The sequence below is a fragment of the Myripristis murdjan genome, chromosome 10, assembly GCF_902150065.1.
Source record: "Myripristis murdjan chromosome 10, fMyrMur1.1, whole genome shotgun sequence".
Classification (NCBI taxonomy): Eukaryota; Metazoa; Chordata; class Actinopteri; order Holocentriformes; family Holocentridae; genus Myripristis; species Myripristis murdjan.
The window spans coordinates 24465167-24488492 of record NC_043989.1 but is presented as its reverse complement, the minus strand read 5'-3'; the positions used below and the strand labels follow the sequence as shown (position 1 = coordinate 24488492).

The 23326-nt window shown below is 40.8% G+C and overlaps 1 protein-coding gene across 1 annotated transcript in view; it reads right to left on the bottom strand.

Moving 5' to 3' along the window:
* LOC115366287 (AF4/FMR2 family member 2-like) overlaps nt 1-23326 on the bottom strand; it is a 65341-nt gene that overhangs the window by 34730 nt on the left and 7285 nt on the right. Inside the window, exons 3-6 of the mRNA XM_030061642.1 lie at nt 22384-22420; nt 20621-20681; nt 15144-15198; nt 7296-7333 (exon numbers count right to left, since the gene is read on the bottom strand). Of these exons, the coding sequence (XP_029917502.1) occupies nt 7296-7333; nt 15144-15198; nt 20621-20681; nt 22384-22420 (191 nt within the window). The remainder of the gene's footprint in view (nt 1-7295; nt 7334-15143; nt 15199-20620; nt 20682-22383; nt 22421-23326) is intronic.

Sequence of the window (23326 nt, the reverse complement as noted above, 5' to 3'; positions counted from 1 at the left end):
CTGCCTTTGCATGTTCAGCCTTGACTTGAGCTTGTATCTGTGTCTACCACTGCTATAGACTGACTGGCTCCTGAAAGCTCTAGCCTCCTTCTAGAGGCTCAGTCTCCACAAGCTGCTTGTAAAAGATCCTCTTCCTCTGATGAAGTATTACCTTAAGCAGGGCACATTCTTCCCACTCTCTCCCCACCCTTTTCTTCCCACTCCACTCCACATCTCAGCATCCTTCATTTTGCTCTTTTCCTCTCAAAAAATGTTTGTAATATGAGTGACAAAATGTTCCAATAATGTTATGATCTCAAAGTTAGTGTTAGAACGAAACATCAGACATTCCCTTAAATGAATGAATGTCTGGAGTTTTGGTGAATCTGCAAGATGGAAGTGCTGCATCTGATTCCACAAATCATTTTGGTTGTTCCCAAATGATGACAGAAAGTATGATACAATTTACAGTTTGTTGCACCACAGGACCTTTGTGCATTAGTAATTATCATCAGTTAATTTGTCTGTTCATAATCAGGGCTTATTAACACCTATTCTATCTTCTATTTATCTATGAATAAGGTCAAAATGGCAGAAAAGAACCTTTTTCATGTTGAGACAAGAGACTCTGAAATTATAAAATAGTTAATTCTCATTGTATTCTCAATAATGCTTTCAATGCTGCTCAAATGTTTGGTTATACTTCCATTTGTTGGACTGGACTTGCGTTTGAGATATCACTAGTTATTGTGTAGAGTCTAACATGGAAAACACCAAGGCTAAATGTCAAAATTATGCATCGTTATTGAGCTAAGTTATGCAAATGTTTAAAATGGCATAGCTTGTTAGGTGGGAAAAAGTGCGGGCCAAACACACCAAGACTGATTAATTATTTATGCATCTTCATTCCTCCTCATGAAAGGAATATTTAAACCATGTAATCATTATGCCTTTACTCCTTGTTCTGCTCAGCCCTCCTGGGTCCAGCTGTGATAGATGGTCTGGCTTGGATTGTGTCTCCATTGATTAACCAGCAGGATTTGAACACAAGGAGGACAATCAGCAGACAATTGACAGTTTCATTCTTTTATTTCTCCCAATTGCTTTTCTTGGGAAACTGAATTGATCAGGCTCTAAAAACAATGGAGCTGGTGGCTTGGAGCCACACAGGCCATGGCTCGGCTGAGCCTCTGCCAACAGAGACGAGACAAAGACAAAACTGAGTGCAGAGCAGGATATTACTGGAGAAGAGCAGGTGTAGTCGACCTTTTATAGGTAAATAAATGTCAATAAAGTTAGCAGAGCACCACCTGAGTATTTGCAGTATTATAAAAGCATCATGTGCCTGTAAAGTGAAGATGTGGAGGTCAGCTGGACCCAGTTCATCTGTCATGTTATCATCTGCCTTCAGCTTGCTAGTTCTGCACTCGACTTGGCAGGCTTTACTGCTGCACAGCTGGCTTTCCAATCTCTGTCTCTCCCTCAATCACTCACACACTCTCTCATGTGTGTGCGCTCTCAAGCACATGTATACATGTGTGCAATCTGCATTTGTGTCTGTGTGCGTCTTTATGAATGTGTGTGTGCATGCATGCATGCTTATGTGTGTGTTTATCTAGGTTTGAGAGTGTGTCATCAGAAAGGAGTTCCTTCATCCCTTGTTGCCTGTAACAAATAATCTTGAAGACTGGATTCATATTCGGTGTGCATTTTGTGTCAACTTAAAGGATAATTCCACTTATTTTCCTAGATTTGCCATCATGACAACTGACTATGTTGAAAATTTCATTGCAGTATAACAATTTAGCAAACAGCGAAATGACAAAATTATTTGAATAAGGATTACTCACTATCGGTGCCCATGTAGATACGTTATATTGTTTTTTGCATAATAGACCGGTAATAAAAATGAATAATATAAAGATTTCAAAATATGCAAATTATGAAAATGAATTTAATGTCATAAAAACAAAACACCCAGAAGAACGAACTTTGTCAACTTGTCACAAACCCAGAGGCTGGCAGATTCCAGCATTCAGTTGCACGTGTGTGTGTGTGTGTGTGTGTGTGTGTGTGTGTGTGTGTGTGTGTGTGTGTGTGTGCCTGGGGCAGTACCATGGGGAAGGCTATAATAGGTTTCCATTCCTACATATGTACTGTTATGCTCCCTGGCAGCGGTGGGAATGACAGTGTTTGATGAAGTGGATCACATGGAGCCTCATGTCACACTTGATGCACCTGACTGACATGTGCACTGACGCTGCTTAACCCACGTGTGCATGTGGGGGCTTTTTCTTTTCTTTTCTTACCTACTCACGTTTTTATTATTGACAATAAATGTGAGCACACACATCTGTGTTCAGCCATATTGGGAGAAGTCAGTCTGCTCATTTCTCTGCCATCAGGTTAGCATACCTGCAATTTAATGGGCTGAAGTAATTAGCCTAGTGCCTGATGAGAATGTCTAAATAAAAGACAGTAAATCAGAGCGGGTGACCCGTGCAGCCTGCTATAAGCTGGCAGTGTTTAGTTTTAGACTGCCAGCAAATCTACAGTTTGTTTTCTTTGGCCCCAGCTACGCTGCATTTTGTGCTAAAGGGTGTTTAGGTTCGTATTGCCTACTTATGTGTGAGCCATGCAGGGCTTGTAAACAAAAGTCACACAACTCAACAGGGACTTGTTTAGTAGGCAGTTTTAGTAACGTGGCATCCTGTCAGGTTAGAGATTTTGGTGGCATCAGTGGCATCCAGTCCCAGTAACTTTATGGACTTGTTTGTGCTTTTTGTAAATGTACCTTTCTCTGTTGATCAAACCGGATGAAGACACATGAAGAAATGGAGGATGAGTAACTATCAGATGTCTAAATCTGACTCCGTATAAAACCTCAGTTCTGTTATTTGGTGCCACAAAAGTTCAAACTGTAGCTTTTTGCTCTCACCGGGCCAAACAAACCAAACTAGACGAGTAAATGCCACAGAGCTGGAGTGAATTATGGAATGAGCACTAACAGAAAAAAAAAAAACTTTTCAGTTTGTGCTCTTTGTTGTTTCACTGGTTTTGAAAATGTAATATTTTCATGCACCTGTTCGTTGTCCATTTTGATGAAATACATCTCCCTTCGTGCACCACGAGGGTCACTTGGAAAAAGCTGCTCCCCTGGACGACTCACCCTCACAAAAACTAAATTCCTCGATGTGTCCTGCCTGTAAGGATTTCCCACCAAAAACAGAGCATGGCACTGAGGGTCGCCATGGTTACAAGGTGAATCAGCTTGCTAGTGTAGCAAACAGGAGAGTTGAGGGTTTATGGGATGTGTAGTCTTAGTGCTTGTACTAGCATAGCTACAAAACAAACAAACAAACAAACAAATGAAGAATAAATGAAGATAAAAATAATCCATTTGAGACAGATCAGAAGATAAATACTGATTGTAAGATTACTTTAAAATATATGATCCAGTCGATGGCAAACAACAAATGACTAAAAATATTTTAAAGTGAGTTTTGAGACACGTAAATGGAGATATTCTTTTCTGAACCACAGTGATGTACGCACTTTCCTAGTTTACTAGTATATTATCACTAATATTGACATACTATTACTACTATATCATTATTATTATATATATCTTATTATCTTATCTTGAATCCTATCTCATACTGTTATTATCAATATCATATGATTCTGTTATATTACTCTACACTATTATCTATCATCCTGATACAGTTCTTACTATAATACTGTATATTACTCTATCATATTAATTCTATTATTATTATTATTATTATTATTATACATTTTCCAGTACTTCACTATTTGCACTACCTCCACTGGCATACTCTGGCAGCTGGACGATAACTACACTGGTGTGTTTGTATTTTTGTTATTTATGTATTTATTTATTTTGTTTGTTTATTATTTTTTGTGTTCCTGTATTTTTTATTCTTATTCTTATTCTAGGGTATTTTATTGGTGTTGAGATATGTTGTATAAGATACTGGATGCCTGAATTTCCTCTGGGATCAATAAAGTTTCTATCTATCTATCTATCTATCTATCTATCTATCTATCTATCTATCTATCTATCTATCTGTTGCTACTACTGCTGCCTCTATTATTTCTACTGGTGCTACAGTTTGTGCAGCGCTTTACAGGAAACTGGTGAAACAATGCAATGTAGGCAAAACCTCAAATAATTAAATTAAATGAAAGAGGAATCCATAAAGCTAGAGGGCATTTTTCACAACTGGGTGTTCTTGATGAAAGATGCACAGGAGGAATGCTGCATGGAGACGAGCCAGAACCTCATAAAGATTACAGAACACAAGTGTTTCAAAAATGATATGGTCTGTTATGTGCTGTAGAGGGATGGGGAGAGTGGGTGGCTGTGTGTGTGTGTGTGTGTGTGTGTGTGTGTGTGTGTGTGTGTGTGTGTGTGGTAGAAGAAAAGCAATTGGTGTGTGGGTGAGGTTGTCAGAGCAAGGTTCTGAACAAAAATGTGTGTGCATGTGTCTGTGTGGATGGTGTGTGGAGTGTGAGTGAGAGAGATGGAGATAGTGTGTGTGTGTGTGTGTGTGTGTGTGTGTGTATGTGTGTGTGTGTGTGTGTGTGTCTGTGTGTGTGTGTGTGTGTGTGTGTGTGTGTGTGTGTGTGTGTGTGTGTGTGTGTGAGCGTGTGTGTGTGTGTGTGTGTGTGTGTGTCTGTGTGTGTGTGTGTGTGTGTGTGTGTGGCGTTCCACGGGGGATATAGCCAGTGGATTGCTTGCAGCATCTCTAGTCTCAGCATCCCTGTGGATATATCTGTGTGTGTGTGTGTGTGTGTGTGTGTGTGTGTGTGTGTGTGTTCAGTAGAGTGGGCTGCAGTGTGAATGGGCTCATTAGCGGTAGCAGAGTAACACATGGCCTGGGGCACACACAGACACACAACGCAGTCACACTCTCGCTGTCACTCTCTCTCTCTCTCACACACACACATACACACACACACACACACACACACACATACATATGTGCACACAAAACCACAGTCACAGACCAGACTTGCATACTAATGCCCTCAGACTGTGAGCACAACGGGTCTCATTTATAAAAGATTCTTTTATTCTTATGCACTGATTTTGTGCTTTAACAAATTCCAAGAAAAAAATTAATTCATGAAAAATGTATCTTCATGTCAAAATCATCTGTTTACATGATTTGTTCCCCATTTTTTAAAATTAAAGCTAAGGCTAATATTTCTAAAATTATTAATTTGGTGGCATGTTCCCCCAGGATGTCAACACTTACAAGACAATGATGAAGCAAAGCACAACCCCGTGTGCTTGACCCCGAGAGCACGAATGAAAGAAAACTAAAGTGGATAACAATTTTCCATTTGCATTGTTTCTGCCTGTATGTCATGACCTTAAAGCCTCATGCCATTTGTGCAGCAGCCTCAGCAGTCACGGTTGAGCCGGCATGGTCTGCGTTTGTGGACCGGGGCTTTAACTAGGGTTACTGCAACTGTAGGCAATGTTATGTAAAAACAAAACAAAACAAAAATAAAAAATAAAAAACACCACAGATTGTGGGACTGTAGTATATACATATCCAAGATATTTAAGCAAAAATACTCCCCATAACCCCTTGAATTCGTGTAGTCCATGGTTGGGCTTTTATTTTGAAAGGTCTTGTTTCCCCTTTATAACAAAATTCTTTTTTGTTTTTTCTCATATTTTCTTGTATTTTTATAAACACACTTTGGGGTAATTATTTCTAATTATTGTTTAAACTAATTTCTTGTTAATTTGCTAAATTTTTTACTAATGTTCCAGTAATTTTTGCTTATGTAATATATTCAGCTAATTGCCTTTTTCCCATGTTTTTTTAGAAGAATCAAGTGAATTTACTCAAGTTTCAAGGGTTAAATCACAAAGTATGCCTGCACGAGGGAAGAGCGTCCCATCTGCAGTAACTGAGGTGTCACAGATCTGTTTGCCAAAATGAAAATGCATTCTAAAAGGCATCAATCTGCAAATTATTTATACATATTTGATTGTATATGCTCTGTGATGGACCGGCGGCCTGTCTGGGGTGTTTCCCCTGCCCTCCGCCCAGTGAGCGCTGGGATAGGCTCCAGCACCCCCAGTGACCCTTACGGATAAGCGGTTTGGAAAATGAATGAATGAACGACTGTAAATATGGATACTAGAGTGACTTACCCTGCTGTGTGGCTACCTGTGCTGCTTCAAAAATATGCTGAGTCAAATCAATGCCCATGACAAAACATAGCCCAGTTATTATGAATAATTATTAGAGGGAAAAAAAATCACAATGGAAAAGGCTTAAAATAACCATCCATCTGTTCATTATTTTGTGGATGAATGTGGCATATCATCAAGATCATATTTAAACCTGTGTTAAAAGAGACTTTATTTCTTCATTCAATAACAGTGGTCCTATATGCTTTCAGCTGAGAATATTTTCATTTTACTGTGACCTAAGATTATCATACATGTATGTACAATATAAAAAGGGAACAAAACTACCGTGAGCCAATAACAGTATAAGAGAGATATTTTGATTCTGATTCTGTATTCATGATGATTGCCAAAAATCATTACTCCGAAAAGCAACTGTGATCCCGTTTAACATCATTTACACTTAAACTTAACAGCATCGCCTTTTCACAAATGTAACCACAATTATTTAATTCCTCAGGTTTTAGGTGATGCAGTCCCCAGTTTGCACTACAATGATGTATTTTGCTGTGGTGAAAATAATTCCCCCCCATATGTCTGCCTCACGACTAAACCCCTGATGCTCCATGATCCCAGTCACATCCCTGACCTTATCTGAGCCTTCATACAACTAGAGAAAATAGTCGCTGCGAGTCTGTTCATTTCCTGCCCAGAAAAAAACATCGACCAACTTTAACAACACTTTCCTTGTCTGTAGGCAAAGAAAATTTGTCCACGGCTCCTTGTTTAGCAGATACCGTGACTCATCAGTCTGTCACATATAGCAGCACTGCTGTATATCCCACTCATGGACGGTGACAAGGTGAAATTGGTACCTAGACGCCTACGTGGTGATGTCTTAGCTAATGGCTCTAATGCAGAATAAAACTGGGCTGTATTTATCTTCGTATTCCACAAAACCAAAACAAAAACTAATGAGCCGAGGCTAACGAGCGAATAAGATATAGAGTTGTGCAAGTATCCGTCTTTGTTGTGAGTGGAGGTGTACCACACAGCGCACTGCAAATAATGCAGTGTAAGTAAACAAACCGCCACAGCACAATGTAATGACAACACCGAGTTTGGTCATTTGTCTTACCTTAGGGCTGTGCCTCTGGCTTTGGGCTTGTCAGACACCTGTCAATATAGATGCACACACACACACACACACACACACACACACACACAGGACAGAGAGAGGGAGAAAGAGAGTCTTTACTCAACACATTCAATTTCCAGTAAACCGTGCTTACGTTCACAGTTTTACCTCGCCTGTATTTTGCAGTCCAAATTACAGTTGCGGGCTGAATGTGGGTGAAGCTGCACTTTGCGTTCGCAGCGACGTGGCGGCGGCCGAACGCCTCGCCGCCACACGCAAATGTGTGCGTGACATAAATCAAATTCACTCTGGAAACAGGAGTGATAAATGTCAGTGGGAGTGTTTACCGGCTGACATTTAGCTGCCTGATCACGTCCCTGCTAAACAATAAATGAGAGGCTGTTGGGTTTACACGACGGCAACGGGGCGGCACGATCGATACATTCATGAGAGACGGTGAGGACGCATGATGAAACATGGCTCTGTTACTATGGAACCACTAATGGTGTAATCCAGTCACTCCTCACTTCATCCAATCACCCGACAATTTATCACTTAGTCTTTCAATACAGTAATTAGATTATTTTAGATTAGAGTACACTACATTTCATTAGATTACATTAGGCTAGTGTAGTTGATATTACATTAGATTAGTTTACATTAGATTAGGTTATCATAGTTGAGATTAGATTAGATTAGATTAGATTAGATTAGATTAGATTAGATTAGACCAGATCAGATTAGATTAGATTAGTTAAAACTGGTTAAGATTACTTTAAATTAGATCAAAATAGATAAAATTAGATTAGTTGAGATTATATTATATGAGATTATATGAGATTATATTACATTAGTTTACTTGAGGTTACTTAAATTGATATTACATTAGATTAGAATAATTTAATTTAGTTGGGATAGATTAGTTTAGTGTAGATTACTTTAAATCAGATTAAACAAGTTCAGTTTAGTGAATTTAAGTAAGACTTTTTAGAGCCCCAGTGGCAGTGAGTCGGACTAAGCCTTGAATGAGTTCAGCGGGTAATTTTCAAAATTTCCAACTCATACAAGCATCATGCACGAATGAAAAAGTAAGGAAAAAAAAGTATACATATATAAATATATGCATACATGTATGTATATTAACAGTGTTTGAAACAGCAGCGATAGTCTCAGAAGCAGCAGAACTGAAGGACAAAAAAACTATGTGAGATTTGTGCGCTCTTAAAAGGTACAGAATCATTCAACTATTTCAATAATTCTCCATGTTTCACACTTAAAAGCAAATAAATAAATAAATGAATACACCCATAAATAAATATTGTCACCTTTTGGTGATATGAAATTCAGATTACAGTGTCATGAGACAGCTGTAAAGAAAGGCTGCGGCTCACTGGGCCCAAACGCCACGTCGCTGTGACTCGATTGTAAATCAATAGAACTTAAGTCACTCGCTCGCTCTCCCCCTTCCACTCTCTAACACCTTCATCCCTCTGACCCTCACTTTTCACCCCTCCATCCTCTCTCTATCCCTCTCCTCCTTCTCAGAGAGGAGGAACAGGGTGATTAAGATGGCAAGAAAACCCTTTTAACCTCCTCTCTTGTCTCTCTCTCCTCTCCCTCCTCAGTCCTCTCCTTCCCTTCTCCCCTCTCGTTGGTCTGTCCTCTCCCTCACCCCTCTGCTCAGCCTTTCTATTAGTCATCTCTTCCTCTCAGTTGCAGAATGGGGTGATTAAGTTCATCAGTGAAGCCTTTCCTCCCACCCCTCCAATTTTCCTCCCTCTGTCAACTCAAAGTCTATTTTTTTTTTGCATGGCATCAATTACAATAACAAAACAAAAATAGTAAACAGGGCCCTGCAAATATCTGCTATTAACTCATCTCCAACCACTGAAACCCAGCAAAATTAAACAGAATTGCAAAAAACAAAATGCAGCCACTCTCACCTGGTTCTCTCTCTCTCTCTCTCTCTCTCTCTCTCTCTCTCTCTCTCTCTCTCTCTCTCTCTCTCTCTCTCTCTCTCTCTCTCTCTCTCTCTCTCTCTCTCTCTCTCTAGGAATAAGGTGATTAACTGGACCAGTGAAGTTTCTGATAGATCGATGCGTAGCTTCGGGCTAGAACAACAAACCTCCTCAGATCTTTGGCTTTGAGAGACTTGCAGGGCTCATGGAAAGGATCTATCTGTGAATATATTTAGCCATCTGGTGCTTTTGCTTGAATTTTAGATACTTAAAAGGAAAAAAAAAAGAAAAACAACATAACTAGTATTTATTCTCTTCTCTGTTACAGTATTGCTGTACCCGACTATTTGTGACAGAGACTATTGAAATCGTAAAGCTTCGGAGACACAGTGAGCTCAATGCACGTTATGTGGTTGTTCATGCAATCTTCAATCTCCAGCTGTCCTTTTTCTCACTGAGCTCATCTCTCCCATATGTGGGTGCAAGACATCACAGTATTGTACATCAGGCCAAGCGGTGTTGTTTTAACAAGGCTTTAAACACCCCCACACCAACTGAACAATGAAGTGCGCGCTCGTCTGTTTGGTGACACTTTACAGTGCAAGAGACAGTTTATAAAGCATTTCTAACACCTGAACAAGAGCTTCAAAATCCTGAGTATCTGATGCAACTCTTGCGCAGCGGTTGCATCGCGTCCCCCACCCCCCCCCCAAAAAATTACAGCAGCTACTGTGGGATTTTAACTGCTGCAAAACAAAGAGACTCTGTATCCAAGATTTTAGTATTTCTCCAGTGGTTACAGGTTAGGCTTAAAACACTCCAACTTTTACTTTTACTTTCACTCTTACTAAAGGTGATTTTGATTTTTCTAGGGCAGCGAGACAGCAGAGCACCCTGCTTTAAGAATGCAATTAGCATTTCAACTACATCTTAAATCATATTTGCTTCATGTGATGCTTTGTTCACTTTGTCTTATTTTCTCATGTTTCATGATCCACCAGCAGCACTGTGTTAAATTTCTATGCATTACATTCTATCAGCCTCTGCAAATGCAGTATTCATCTCAAAGATACTTAGATATTAATACCATTTTCCTTTAACCTTAATTTACAAATAAAGCAGGGAGGAAAAGCAAGGTTGACTTGAAAATTTAAGACTCCAGAGTCCTCAATAACCATGATCGCCTGAGGGGGTTAAACATCAACGTATAACAAAAGCATCCCGTGTCATCGGCTTTAATATGCAACACAAGGACTGGGTTCTAGGCCTGCATGATAACATTTGGATCGACACACTGGTGGATGAGACACAGCGTGGCGAATCATCACGGGTCTGAGAATGTTCTTGTGCTTTTTCACACTTCATGGAAAACAAGATCGGATCCACTAAATGATGTGTTTTGTTCTTAAATTGAAGAAAAAAACAAAAAAGAAGAAGAAGAAGAAGGAGAGGGAGTGCAGCTGGTTGAATGTCACTGTGGTGTGAAACAAAATGGTGAGAAAAAGCCCTCGGAGGATTTGAGCTCGAGTTTAGCACACCCTCTGACAAATTTCTATGGTAACAGTGCAGTTAGCATCTCCTCAGTGTTAATATTGGGCAATAAAGGTATATTAATATTTAAGTAGAGTAATGAATTTGATTTGCACAACAGACTGATGAGTCACTCCTGAGCCACACTTTCCACTTTATATATGGAATTACTTTTATATCTGTATTCGATATAAGATCTGTGATTAACTTTAAAATCAAATCAATCAAATAAACACCGTCACAAACACGCAGCGGAGGAAACAATTATCTGAGCAGATTAAGACACCAAGCAAACAGGGTGATAGTACCATCGGAAAAAATATCATAATAAAGCTAAATGATCAGATTTGAGCGCGATCACTTCATAAACAGCGAGGTCTCTTCTGACCCTCGACCTTGTGTTCTTGTCTTAACATTAACTTTATCAGATCCTCCATATTGAAAGTTTGCCACTACATATTCAAACCAGCCCAAACTGTGATTTGATGTCACTCCAAGAAAATTATATGGTTTAAAAACTTGTTGCCAAGCTGCCATTGAATTTGTGACATGACAGCCGCGCTCTGCCACTTCCCACCCTGTTAAACCTCGGATGATCGGCACTTGGAGCCTTTTTAGCAGATGAATATTTTACATGTCCAACCGGATTATGTTCAAATTTGTGGTCCTAAAAAGAAAAAGACCCAGTGTGGGAGTTGTTTCTCCTCAGAAACTAGTTATCTTTTCACTCAATTATTGAATGGAAAAACTTTTTTTTTTCCTCTTTAACCTCTTGAACCGTGCTGGCTCCATTGGTGTGTTTGTCTTTGCTGCACCACTGAGCTTTGTTCAAACCCACAGAGCTTTATTCTAAATTCAAGTGGAGATCCAAAGGTTTCCAAAGATATCAAATATGCCCTGCTGAATTACAGGAAAATGTGTATGAAATGATGCAAAAGACATCTACATAGTTTATATTTGATGTGATCCTGCAGCCATAAAACAACAGGATCTTGGGTTTGAATTTTTCACTCATGAAGCGTTGAAACCAACAGATACAGCTACATAGGGGGAAATTTAAGGGAAAATTGTAGATAATACTAGTGTAACAGTAGTATAATAGCAGTATGCTTCTGCTATAAAGCTAAATGAGCCTACATTCTTGGTTACATTTACAACAAAGACTTTCATATCTTCAGAATTAATTGCATCCAAAGTTTGTTTTCAGCTGCAGTTTAAAAGGTCCTGCCATGACATGTTACCAGGTTTACTGCATTATGTCGTCTAAACAGTGGGTGCAGCGTTAAAGGATGGAGAGAGTGCAGATAAGCTGTCTAAGTAGTTTTGCCACCTGCTGAGCCGTGCCACAGTCGCACGGTAGCCATGACCACCATCCCCGCTGCGCCGGGCATTTTTAACTAGCTGCGGGTCACACTTTCATATAAAGACACCGCTTTTAAGCTTGACTTTGCTCCGACCAAGGTGATCTGTCATCACAAACCTCCTCTGCTTCATCCAGAGAGGAAGAGACAGAGAGAGGGAGAGAGAGAGAGAGAGAGAGAGAGAGAGAGAGAGAGAGAGAGAGAGAGGGAGAGGAATCATGTAGCGGTAATTGGGTTTTTATTTTTCTGTGAGTATCCAAAGTCATTAGGAACACCTCTCTCTCTCTCTCTCTCATTTCTTTTTCTCTCTCTCTCCATCTTATCCTCTCCACTCGTCCACCCTAACCGCCTTCCTCTCCTCTTTCTTTCAATTCCCTCCTCTATCCTGTCTCTTTCCCCTGTGCCAAAAACATATTCATCATACTCCTCTGCTGCCCTCACAGCACTGTGCTACAGCATACTAATGACAGTGTGTGTGTGTGTGTGTGTGTGTGTGTGAAAGAGAGAGAGAGAGAGAGAGAGAGAGAGAGAGAGAGAGAGAGAGCCTGTCCGCATGTGTACATATCCGTGCTTGTGTGTACTCTGCATGTGTTGGTATGCATATGTGTGTATACAGGCGGGTGATACATGCATGTCTGTATGCTCGATTATGGATGTGTGCATGTGTGTGTGTGTGTGTGTGTGTGTGTGTGTGTGTGTGTGTGTGTGTGTGTGTTGTGTTTTACTCCAGGCTATAAAAGCTTGATAATACACCATGCAGTCATTTGCTATAAGCCTGTTAACAGCATGCACAGGAAAAATGCCATTGAATTAATCTCTCTCTCTCTGTCTGTCTCTCCATCTCTTTGTCTCTCGCTCCGTCGTCTTCTTTCTCTTTCATTCTCTTTATCTTTGCCTGTTTACTCGTTATCGGGCTTGTCTTTCTTTTTTTGTCTCCCTCTCTCAGAATTGCTCCATCCCTTTCTGTCCCGCTTATTCTTGTCCTCGTTGTTCCCCCCTTCCTCTCTCTCTCTCTCTCTCTTCCTGCTTTCCCTCTGTTTATTTCAGTCGCTCTCGGTGCCTCACTTGCACCGTCATCCAAAAAGAAAGAGATGGACAAAAGATACAGAGTGAGACTGTGTGTTACAGACTTAGAGAGGGATAAAGACAGATTGTGCTACAGCCAGAAGCAGAGCGATAGAGGGGGGGAAAAATGAAGATGAGAAAAAGAATTTGTATGCATGACAGCGAAAAGGAGGAATAAAGAGAGAAAGGAGAAAAAGAAGACGAAAAAGAAGCTAAAAGAAGTCTTATCCTGCTCCTTTCTGACTACAGATTGCGACGCTAAGAGGGATCATAGTCTCAATAAATAACCCCTATGATTAAGAGAGCCACTTGCTAAAATTCTCTCTCGCTGCTATCTGTAATTAGCAGGTCTACCTTCACCATGATTACAAAACCAACTAAAATCATGATCCCGATCCGCTGTCATCCATAATTATAACGTCTAGCATTCTGATAATTATATTATCAAGGGGGCAGTTAAAGGGGCATGAGAGGAGTTGGTATCTTTTCATTAACAGAAAATGTCTAATGGACTCTCTTTGATGAGCGCACGGATCTGTTTGCACAGTGGGAGAGGGCAGCGCCACGACCCCCCAAACCGACTGCTTTGAATCCAACGCTGGCATCGCTACCGCTTGATAACAGTGATTAGAGGAGAGAGAGAGCCACCATGCCAGGACAAGGTCTAATGCAAATGTTCATCCTGGAAAATCAGGAAGGCAAGAGCCGGACAACTACTTCCATTACACGCAAAGAGCCAGCAAACCCAACCTCTTCAATGAATGAATTATGGAATGAATGAATTATGGAATTAATGGAAATGTAAACTTGTTGCCGTCAGCCAGCAAGTAACAAGGTGCATCACTCCTCTATCAGACTAATCAGTTCAATGTTATTAAATCCCTCTAAGTTTCTTTAAAGTTTGGACCAGTCAGGACCCTCATCAGGCCTAAGAATGTATTTTAGAAATAGCGAAGCACAATGTGCAAATGCTGCACCCCTCCACGTTTTGTCAAAATCAGGCCAAGAGTGTCACATAACTGAAAGTGTTTATTTTGCATTGTGGCTGTCAGTTCGTGATGAACGCTTAATGCTTGTGCAGGTAACTTTGTTTGAACTCAAAGCTTTCAGCCCCTCCTCTAAGCCCCTCCCACCCTCACACATGTTTATGCGTGATGGGTTCAATGCCAATCTAAAGGAGGCGGTAGGTGCTGGCAAGCCGGACCCCCTCTCTGCCATGCTGTGGCTACGGTGAGCTGGGCTGAATTTCTGTAGCTATGCTAGGCTAGGTAGAGCTTTTAGGGCGAGGGGAAATGAGTGTGCACAGCAGTAGCGCACGGTGCGTGTGCACAGGACGTGATTTGCACTGAAGCAGCGGCGCCTCCTTCAGGTGACTGGTTGTTTGAGTCACACTAAAATGGATTTTAAAAACGAGACCACAGCCCAGGAGCAACCCTGATTTTTTTTCTCAGTGTATGTAATTTGGTTCATACCGTCTGTATATAATGGTGATTTGTCAAAACTGTGAAGGAACAAAATCTTTACGTTATTTTAGCTCTGTAGGTGGAAATTCCAAGATGGTTAAAGTCATGAAAAGTTGAAAGTTGAAAGTCATGAACAGGAAAGTACTGCCTTGATTTAATTGGATAGAGAGTATCCAATTAAAGCTTGAGCTACTGCACCTTACAAGGTAGTTGATGGGGAATGGAGAAGATGTTTCTAAGAAAACGTAGTGAAATATTCAGTCTGTACAGAGAGTTTTTATCTGATAAATAAGTAGCACTTGGATGAACGAGCTAATAAATGAGCCAAAGGAGGGAGAAATTGGGTAAAAGAATGTTTTCAGTAAAAGGTGAAACTGAGAGATTTGGCGAGGGATGGATGGACTGATTGATGGATGAATTGATGGATATATGCAATGGTAAATGAATGGATGGATTATCATGGGATCTCACCTGTTGCTCAGCTTCTTCCTCATCACTGCTGATCTTGAGGTCATCCTCCAGCATCCTGCACAGGAAGAGAGGTAGATACTATTAATGCCATGATCTCCTGTCTGCACTGATTTGGCTGAGTGTGACAAGCTGTCAGGATCAGTTCCCTGCCACTTCTCTGAAAACCCGGAGAGCCCGTCTGGTCAGCTGGTTAATTACACAGCAAAAGCACTGTTGACTGATGTTGGGGAATGAGGAAATGAGCAGTGGACGGAGCATTTCCCCAACAAAACTCTACCAGATGTTCAGTATGTGGAGCTTCAAGAGCAAAGGACAGATTGTTATTTCACCTGGAAACTTTTGGTCTGACAAGTGCTGACCTACAGCCAAGAAATCCCAGGATGCAAAGAGGAAGATCTCAGGCGGGACGGCACACAGACATTTTGATGGCTAGCATCTCTGATTAGAAGAAAGACATGCCTGTTACCCTGTTTCCTCGATTAGTCAGGTTTATCTTGTTCAGTGTTTGAGCATAGTAAGATTCCAGTCAATCAATACAGATCTGCGCAGTGCTTGGAGGAAAAAAATAAAAACAAATCTCAGCCATATTCAGCGATGTTCCATATGACTTGAACAATTTTGATGACTGGAAATGTACCTGCAGTGGATGTGCACTCGTGTGTGTAAGCTTGCACAACAATGTACACGCGAGTCAGTCGATACCACGACCTCCCACATCAAGTCAAAACCATCTGACCTGCTCCTTAACACTGAATTTGCTCAGTATTTGTATGTGCAGTGCTTTGGCAAGTTCACATGTTATTGCTTTATATAAACCCTCCACACAAACTACTGTTATTTTAAGCAGGCACCGCTATTGTTATGACAGGAGAATCCCCTAAAGGGATTTTTATAGCCTCGCAAACCACACTTGTCAGTGCTTGCACTGCTAAAAAACATTCCCCAGTGTTCTGCTGTTTTCAAATGGGACTGTACAAGTTGTGAATAACTGAAGCACAATAAGAAAAGCTCTGCAGATAAGGGCATAGTGCAGCACACAGTGATGATAGATATGTTTGAATGAATGAATAATAGATCCATATTGAATTTCATAAGAAGGGACAGATGGAGAGAGGGAGATAGCGAGAAAGATGGAGATGATAATGATGGGGGAGAGAGGGAGAATGAGCAGCAGAGAGAGGAAGCAACATACGGAGGGGATAGAGATGTAGAGAAGAGATTGAATGGAGAGCGGGAGAGAGAGAGAAATGAAAGAGAGAGAGAGGAATGTGTTGGGAGCATCACCAGGGCTGTATGAGGACAGAGGCAGTCAGATATAAATGAATTATGGACTAAAGCATCGATGACGTGCGGAGCTTAAAGCACATGGCATCTACTCAGGCAAATTTCTACGAGGTACAGATGCTCCGAACCGTCTTTATGAAACTGAATCTTTTTATCTCTAAGAAGTGAGGCTGAATTCCATTACTTGTGGAAGTTTTTTTTTTTTTTTTTTTCTTTTCTGAGAGGATGCTCATATTTTCTGACGCCAAATCAAAGCCAGCACTCAGCTAATGACTAATTGCTCGACACTACGCTGCGGAGAATTGCAGATGCACATGTACGCAGGCTGCGAGACAAAACAGACACATAAATCTTCCTCTCAGTTGACTGGCTCACCGGACAAACTCAAGCTGAGCAAGTTTCCTGCCAATAGCTGTGTTTTCAAGTCCACGCTGCAGAGCCATTTATTAAGACCAGTCTCCAGCCTCAACCCCACCTTACCAGCCTCGTTTAAAACGGTAATGCACGATAGGCTTCTCATGTTTTCTGCTGTGATGTAGCGTCGCTGTGGTGTTTCTGCACAGCACCTCCCAGAGATCAGCTGTCAATCAAACAGTGTGGACGGGACTGTGACGGCTTCCTCCTTGGGTTTTCTGCTGATGGAGTGTGAGTTTCTGTAGGTGGCGCTCTTTTCTTTGTCAGTTCAGTCATGGTGTCTATCACTACTCATGCTAGCTACCCAGGCCTTCTTCTTCTGTTTATTCCAAACAAACTAGAAATGTAAAATTCATCACTTTTTGTGCACGAGAGGGTTTTTCCTCTGCGAGAGCTACCAGACACCAGAGAGGCCCGAATTCATAAAACTCAATCTATGGCACGGTCATGTGATTCATAAAGTTAACACAGTGGTAATTAGTACAACGGTATTGCATTATCAAAATAATGGAAAATAATGTATCCCATGTATCCCAATAACGTAGACTTCCATACAGCTACACTATCTCCACCTGTTTGTGCCTCTGTCATCAAGACAAAGAAAAATGAAACTCTCAGTTTCTGAGCTCCAAATATAAAACTCTGGCCAACAACAGCAAATTGTTTTTCTCCTCTCCTCTTCTGTGTCATCTCTTTGGATAGCACATTTTTATACACTGAATTACAGGAGTAAAATAGATGAAAAGAATAAAAGCATGAAAAACATAGAGGATGGTATGCTGAAAGTGAATCCAAACTTTTTATCAAGTGAGCTCGAGCTAGAGCAAAGTTAGCCGGGAAAACATTAGTTCACATTGATGCAGTGCAAATAAGACCCATAAATACTACAAGCAGGATATTTTCACTTCTCTGGACAGGTGGTTGGTCTTACCAGGGTCCAGATAATATTTCTACTCTACAAGGGGAACTAAAACCCTCCTGGCCCTGCTGAAATGGATCACTGTTGAAAATACAGCCCCTAAAACTCCATTTTATTACATTTATTGACTTTTAGGAACTCTCACATCCTGGTGGGTGATGAAGATAGCGCTCCAGAATAATACTACATAAGAAACCTAATGTTTTTAATTGGGTTTATCATCCCTTTAAGGCACACGGTGATACAAAGCAGCCAAAGACCTATTTACTTATTACACAGATTATCATTTTTAGGGGTCCTTTATGTCTGCTAGTCTGTCATTTACTCTTTGTTCATGCAGACTAATCTGTTTCCCTGAGGCTGCATCCGGAACCAAAACATGTGCAAACTTGTAACAGTGATAAGTTACAGTAATATTGCTGTGTAGATGGGGGCAGTGACACCTGCTAGTAGACTATAAATTGTTTTTTGGCAGCATTGTCAGGGGACGCTGGGTGAACCAAAGCAGCACTGTGAGTGAATTCAAGAGAACTGCTGTGTTAAATTGTTCTTGATAAATCAATCACAGAGTTGTAAAACACACTGAAATTTGACATTTCTTTGTGTAAACTGCTGTAATATATATTTATATAGTTGTTGTGACACAAGCAGTGGGACTTGTGCGAATGAAGCCGTGTGTTAATGTGTGACCTTACAACCAAATGGATGACATGTCATTTTCGACTCCCTCATATTGTGCCATTTTTCAGGTAAAGGTAAATATTCATATTGGAACTGAAGTTGTGATGAGTACATCTGAGCATGTGTCAGCAGTGCAAAAGGTTTGTTTATTCAACCATTTGACATCACCACCATTTTTCTTCTTGCACTTTTCCTTGGTGGTGGCACAGCATCAAAGCTGATGTGGTTCACTGGTATTTTCTACATGTTCCATGGAGTAACTGCAGTGTTAGGGCCATATCTTTGGTGCTGTACGGGACCAGCCCTCTAAACTTGTTCTGCACATCATGACACCGCCTGCAGCTGCAGAACTGGCCCGCCATGTGATCCAAATGTAGCCCTGCTGTTACAGCGCTCAAAGATAATAGCCAGGCCTGTAGTTTTCCTCTCAGTCAGTCTCAAACCCAGAGGGTCCTCTTCCTGCCAGCAGGAGAGACGGCCGTGCTACCGACTGAGCAAACCCAAACACTAGCAAAGGAGGACAGTGTTTCAACTGCAGGGGAGAGTCTTACTCACTTCCACCGCTCTGTTACAGACGTGTGGCTTCCGATCTGTACTTTAACACACAAAATGGCATAAAGTGAAATAAAACTCCTCAGGCAAGAGAGAGTGTCCTTAACCTCGCTATTCTCTTGGGGGGAAAAAATCCCCTTCTTTTTTGCAATTATTAAGGTAAAGCCTGCTTGAGAGGGATTATTGCATTGCTGGATGACTTTTCTGTAATAAGCACAATTTCATTTGCAGCATTCAGAAAAGAATATACCAATTAGTCTCCACAGCACAATTACTCTGAAGATGAGGTAGGCCTACTCATTATCCTGAACATTTCATACAATTGTGCATTAAATGGACAATGAGAATAGCCTAATGGTTATGGTAAATTAGGCTAGGTATTGTTTTTTTTTTTAACCAATAACATTATTTCATCCTGATAAACAAAAGAGCATTTGGGCTTGAATAAAAGGTGGGGGGAAAAATCACACCTCAGGGCCTACATTACCAATCAAAGGAAACAGGCATGTCGACTTTGAAAGAAAAACAGTGTAATGAGCCTCATAAGGGAAACCAGCTCTGGAAGACATGATTGTACTGCAGATATAATTTACTGTTTAACCACCACGCCAACCAGAGAGGAAATGAGAGCTTACATGCTGACCTGTAGCTGAAATCAAACCGACTCAGTGCTAACTAACATTCCCTAATTTTTTTTTATTTTCTTGACTTGCAGGATGTTTGCATCATCATCTGGCCATTAAGTCTTTTTGGATTCAAAAGCTGGCAACGTACTCACCAGCGGCTCTCTCCCTTTTTAATTAACTTTCATCAGATGAATAAATAATACATCGCGCTTGGCACTTGAAAACTCTCACTAGAGGTGGCAACGTGTGAGTTGTCATTTTCAGCTTGTTTTTTTTTTTTTTTTTTTTTTTTTTTTTTTTTATAGCTGTAATGTGACAATGAATGGAATAAAAAACCCTCCAAGTGCAGAAAAAAAAATGAATGAGCCAGAAGAATGAAAACATTTGGTAGAAGGTGTTAGCTGAAACACATATTTGAGGTATTTTTCTTTTATTTCTCCTTGTCCTACAAATAAATTTCATATTTAACTCACAATTGTTCCTGGACCTTTTTTAGATAATACTTTCTTGACACTAGAAATACATATTTTCCATTGTTTTGTTTTTAAATTCCTCCAAACCAATGAGCCCCATGCAAATCTGTTTTGAAATCACCTGAATCAAGCCACCACGGCTAAAATAAAATGATTGCCGAGCTTTTTGCGGTCAAGCGCAGGCTGAGTGTTTGCTGTGTGTAGGGGGGATCTGCAGGCCCAAATTTCTGCCTGTCAGATCTGGCCCTTCTGCACAGCAACCTGAGTGGGCTGCAGCCGGAGATGTTGCAATACGCTCCTGGCTCACGTTAAATTAGTGTAACTCTGCTCTGCTGCTCTGATCCACACTGTGTCTCTTTCCTCCTACTCTTCATCTACAGCAATGAAATTCATCCAAGAACCAAGCTTTATTTTACCTTGAGGCAGCAGTGCAAGTAGTGGCTCGGAAATGCTGCCTGTGTGTGTGTGTGTGTGTGTGTGTGAGAGAGAGAGAGTGAGAGAGAGAGAGAGAGAGAGAGAGATACTCACGACTTCTGTGGTGCAGTTGGTGGTTTAGCGGCAGGCTTGTTAGCTGATATAGTGCATCGCTCTGCAAAACAACCACAGAGAGAGCATTTACATACCACTGTCCTTGCATATGTCTTTGTGTGTGTGTGTGTGTGTGTGTGTGTGTGTTGATTAATGTTCAACAGGGAGCCAGACTGTAATCACCGTAGATGTGTATTATTATCGTCACACTGGAAATCATGACACCCCGTTCGAATGGTATTTAATTTGTGTGTGTGTGTGTGTGTGTGTGTGTGAGAGAGAGAGAGAGAGAGAGAGAGAGAGAGTGTGTCTGTGTGTCTGTGTGGCATTTGTGCACACTGTAAAAAATGTCTGCTGTTGTAATCAGTTTTATTCCAAAATGCAATGAAAAAAGTAGGCATCTGATTAATATCTTTGCAGATCGTACAGCATACAGTGTCCTGTAAGAAAACTGGCTTAGAAGAAATTCCTTATGGAAAAAAATTGCAATATAAAACCACACACACACACACACACACACACACACACACACACAAAAAAATCTTAAATCAGACTGGTCAATTTTAGTGATGCACTTCAGCTGTTTATTTTGTCCCCAAAACAGATATACAGTATAACAGGGGTGTAACATTTCATTCACTGCACCAGAGCATTTCTATGTTGCATTGATCTAACATAATATTATCAATTACACCTATTTTTTTTCCAATCATCTTCTAAAAATAATTGTAGAAGTAAATCTGTTATCTAATTTTTTGCACTGCAAAAGAAAAATAAGAGTCTTACATTATCGCATTATTTCTTGGATATACAATTCTGGGTAAACGTAATTAATCAAACCATTGGTTACAATCATGGTTTAAATGATCAGATTGAATTGAATCATTAAAAATAATAATAATAAGGGAATACATAAAAAATATATAACTTAATAACTAGGGTTGTAGGGAATGTAGTTCTTCACTGGAATGTTTTAGGTCTTATTATAAGAAGATTTCCACATTTCAAACAAGACATTTTGCCTCACACAGCACTAGCGGGTGAAAAGCAGTGTGTTTCTCCACAGTCAGTGAGAGCAGCCACCTCAGATGGGCTCTGACTGGCCTGATAGCAGCTCCAGGAGTCATGACCGACTCAATGCTGTTAGTGCCTGACAAGCACTCTGCAGCTCCATGTGGGCTTGGCAATAAACGCTTCAGATGTGTAATTAGTGTAATTATCTGGGAATGACAGCAAATCACAGCTTCCCACGTTTAATGTTGAGTGACAGAAACTGCAGTTTATGGATAAAGAGACATGGGAAAAGGTCATGTTTGACCACTGCTCAGACAAAGTTGAAGTGTAGCTTTGATTTAAGTAGCATCGTAATATATTGCGTTTTTTTTTTTTTTTTCAGACTGGGATCCCACCTGAGCTGTGTGTGCTCCGAATCACACTAAAGAACCAAAAGCAAAAGTTTTGACGCGATCGTGCTCCGTCTGCAATGAATTCATTCGAGCCTCAGTTGTGTTTCATCGTGCCATTTTGCAGATTTGATCTTGGCCTTGTGCAAACTGTGTCAAAAAGCACACACACACACCCCCGCCCCGTACACAAAAGCCATCTCATGCTCTTTTAATGCTGATTTGTCAAGCTGTGTCACCAATTGAACTCATTCTAATCCAATTCAGTGTACTTTGCTAATTTTCTTCTGCCAAGGGTGGTATTGCCAATATTAATTATCATAGAGATTCTGCAAGAGTGTTGCATGCTGGGAAACTTACTCTGGGTGCTGTAGCCTGAGGTCACATGCTGCGACTCCTAAAGGGGGAGACAGAGAGAGAAAGAGAGAGAGAAATGTGTTGAATGAATAAATAGGGCAGATGTCATTAGTGGTTTCACACTAGTAGAATGAAGCCATTCCACAGAACTCATGTCTTCCTGTTTCTCCGAGACTCTCACACCCAAAACTTTGCTCTGAAAACTCACTGGCAGGGTCGGTGCGAGCCGAGGGGCCGGGACCATCACCGCAGTGTTTTCCCATTCAATAAAATCACAATTTACGGCTCCTATATTCCTGATTCTTTCTCTCTTTGACATCACCGCAAACTCCGTCATTTGCATATTGTGAAAGTGCTTCATAAAAGCGCTCGGCGGTGTCCAAAAAATGCCATCTGCTCCTCTTGTTGTTTGAGTCAGACTGACTATTACCACTGTTGATGAAACAAGTGGTAAATGTAGCACTTATTTAGGTTTTATTGTGACAAATATTCCAACAAATGACATACAGTGTCAACAAATATGCGAAATGCTTTTTTTTTTAAACATTTTTTTTCCCACATGACAATTTGCCACCACCTCTTCCCTTCAAGCGGTAATCCTCTAGTTCCTTATTTATTTATTTATTTATTTATTTAGCTGTCAATCCGACAGTGTGGGTGGTGCTGTGACATTGTTTGCCTCACTGTTATGTTGTTTGAGTTTCTCTTCTCTTTAGGCCAGGGGTGTCAAACTGGTGCCATGGAGGGCCAAGAGGCTGCAGGTTTTCATTCCAACCGAAAACTCCACCAGGTGATTTCACTGATTAGTCCCTTCTCTCTGCTTGGAGGTATGGTGATCAGTGAAATCACCTGGTGGAGTTTTCGGTTGGAATGAAAACCTGCAGCCTCTCGGCCCTCCATGGCACCAGTTTGACACCCCTGCTTTAGGCCAATCAGGCCATGGTGG